The sequence below is a fragment of the Borostomias antarcticus genome, assembly GCF_949987555.1.
Source record: "Borostomias antarcticus genome assembly, chromosome: 20".
NCBI classification, from domain to species: Eukaryota; Metazoa; Chordata; class Actinopteri; order Stomiiformes; family Stomiidae; genus Borostomias; species Borostomias antarcticus.
This window is the reverse complement of record NC_140253.1, coordinates 13,683,713-13,686,212: the sequence shown is the minus strand read 5'-3', so window position 1 is coordinate 13,686,212 and position 2,500 is coordinate 13,683,713. Positions and strand designations below refer to the sequence as shown.

At 52.0% G+C, this 2,500-nt stretch overlaps 1 protein-coding gene across 2 annotated transcripts in view; it reads right to left on the bottom strand.

Moving 5' to 3' along the window:
• Nucleotides 1–2,499, bottom strand: part of ctnnd1 (catenin (cadherin-associated protein), delta 1) — a gene marked incomplete at its 5' end in the record, with an annotated part of 19,379 nt that extends 16,880 nt beyond the window's left edge. For both annotated transcript variants that reach the window (XM_084454566.1, XM_084454567.1), the window contains 3 exons: nucleotides 1–46; nucleotides 1,876–2,168; nucleotides 2,380–2,499. The exon at nucleotides 1–46 is cut by the window's left edge and continues 39 nt beyond it. In XM_084454566.1, coding sequence (XP_084310692.1) covers nucleotides 1–46; nucleotides 1,876–2,168; nucleotides 2,380–2,499 — 459 coding nt within the window. The remainder of the gene's footprint in view (nucleotides 47–1,875; nucleotides 2,169–2,379) is intronic.
• Between the last annotated feature and the right edge of the window lies 1 nt (nucleotide 2,500).

Genomic DNA, 2,500 nt, shown 5'->3' with positions numbered 1-2,500 from the left:
GTGGGCGCGGTAGTTGGGGTCCAGGGTCCGGTAGCCGTCCGCCGGCCTGAGGGGGAGAGATCGAGAGAACCCAACAACCGCGTCATCGTCTCTACAGGCGCCGACTCAACTCTGAGACCCAACAACCGCGTCATCGTCTCTACAGGCGCAGACTTAACTCTGAGAGACCCTTAAAATCCAGAGTCACGTCCACGGCACGCGAGCACGGGGCGGGCGGAAACGACGGCTACGATCTCAACAGCCGTAGGGAACTGATCCTATTTCCACCCCTGTCTGTAATTGCCTAATAAGGCTGCCTCCTCGCTGCTAACGAAGCTGAACTATGATCAGCTCACCAGGCTCATCACCAGGCTTCCCTGCACTTCGTTACTAACGCCAAGCGTCCCGTCCCCAAGCGTCCCATGTCCTCACGGAGGAAGTCCCACGTCTTTATAGAGTCAGGCCATCCTGGGGATCCTCCCTGCTAGATCTCTGGGGCCTAATCTGTTTTTCCTCTTCCGCACCAGATCCACCAAACGGCCACTTCTACAAACTCCCAGAGTGCACTCGGGTTTCTGAACTAGGGAAGACTGCTTTCTCTCACCTCGCACCTCTGGCGTGGGACGGGTTTCAAGACCTCATCCAGCGTAGCCTGAAGCCTTTAAGCTCGTGATCTTAAATGAACAGCAACAAAAACAGCACGATTTTTAAAAAGATTCATATGACAGATTCATATGAAAGATTCATATGACAGATTCATATGAAAGATTCATATGATTCAAAAAGACAACATATGTTCAACCTGTATGAACGGAGCCTACTATGGACCTGTTCTTCCTCTTCTTTCCTACTATGGACCTGTTCTTCCTCTTCTTTCCTACTATGGACCTGTTCTTCCTCTTCTTTCCTACTATGGACCTGTTCTTCCTCTTCTTTCCTACTATGGACCTGTTCTTCCTCTTCTTTCCTACTATGGACCTGTTCTTCCTCTTCTTTCCTACTATGGACCTGTTCTTCCTCTTCTTTCCTACTATGGACTTGTTCTTCCTCTTCTTTCCTACTATGGACCTGTTCTTCCTCTTCTTTCCTACTATGGACCTGTTCTTCCTCTTCTTTCTGTCATGTCTATGTAAAGGTAATGAAAATGGCGCGAGTGCCTTCCGCAGTGACATTACGGCCAACGCAAAAGATCTGAAAATGGGGATGTTTTACCTGATGGTAATTCAAAACGCTCCCGTTTCGCCCGTCTATTTGATGATTGTTGTGTGTTTTTTTTGTCTAACAAAAGAATAAGCGTTGCGATTGCTCCACCGATCGAATCTCGGTCGGACGAGAGCGCTTAGACCAAACGATCGACGGTCGAGCAATCGAAGTCGGCCCCTACACACGTTCATTTCAAAAATAAATAAATACAAAAACAAGAGTAGGACTATTCGTATAGTCGGTTTCAAGAGCACCGACTAGTTGGCGGTGAAAAACGTCGCTGCGCCCATCCTACCTAGCAGGAAGAGTGGGTCCCGATGAAAAACCACTATCACCTTCAGTCACGCAATACCGTTATCATCCAGGCTACTTTTGGTGTTTCTGTGTGGTGTGCTGTATATTGTACAGTATATGTACATTATTATCATGTAGGCGAGTCTGTTTTTGTGTTTCTGTGTGATGCACTGCATGATTAATTGCTGCTGTTGTCGTGGCAGGTCTCCTTTGTAAAAGAGATGTCAATGGACTCCCTGCTTAAATAAATAAACAAACATCCATGGAGCTAAGAGCTCAAAAGCTGGCTGTAGACCAGCTAGGCTACATCACTTCTGTTCTTCTGAAGGCCCCTCCCTCCCTCCTAGGCCCCTTCTCCTAGGCCCCTCCCCCCTAGGCCCCTCCCCCCCAGGCCCGTACCTGTATCTATCGTCCGTGCGCACGCCCCGGCTCAGGCTGGCGTAGCTGTCGGAGGGCGGCCCGCCCCGGTAGTCGTCGTAGCCCGCCGGGGGCCCGTAGTGGTAGTTGCGCGGCACGGTGGCGGTGGGGTAGTCCATGGGCCCCGGGTGGCGGTACATGGGGGTGGTGTAGCCTGGCACGCCTGTCATCGACCCGCCCCCGCCCCCGCCGCCGCCCAAACCGTCCAGGGACAGGGTGTCTGACACGGAGGGGATGACGGTCCTGGTGTGGGTGGTCTTCACCACCTTCTTCACCTGGGATGAGGGAGGGAGGGAGGAGAGAAGAAGGGATGAGGCGTGGGGATGTTCCTCACTTCCTTGACCTTTAAACAGAAGTTTAAACTTGAGACTAGCCGGCCAGTCTAAAAGTACGATTTTGTTCTTGTGTGCTGCCGTGTGTGTGTGTGTGTGTGTGTGTGTGTGTGTGTGTGTGTGTGTGTGTGTGTGTGTGAGAGACAGCAGCTACCGTTGTCTCGGTGCGTCGCGTGGTCCCGTCCTCGCTGGTTTCCACGTTGATGATGGGCAGAGCTTCCTGGGGGTCCTCCTCCACGGTGAACGACTCCTGGACCACGTGACCCGGCTCCATC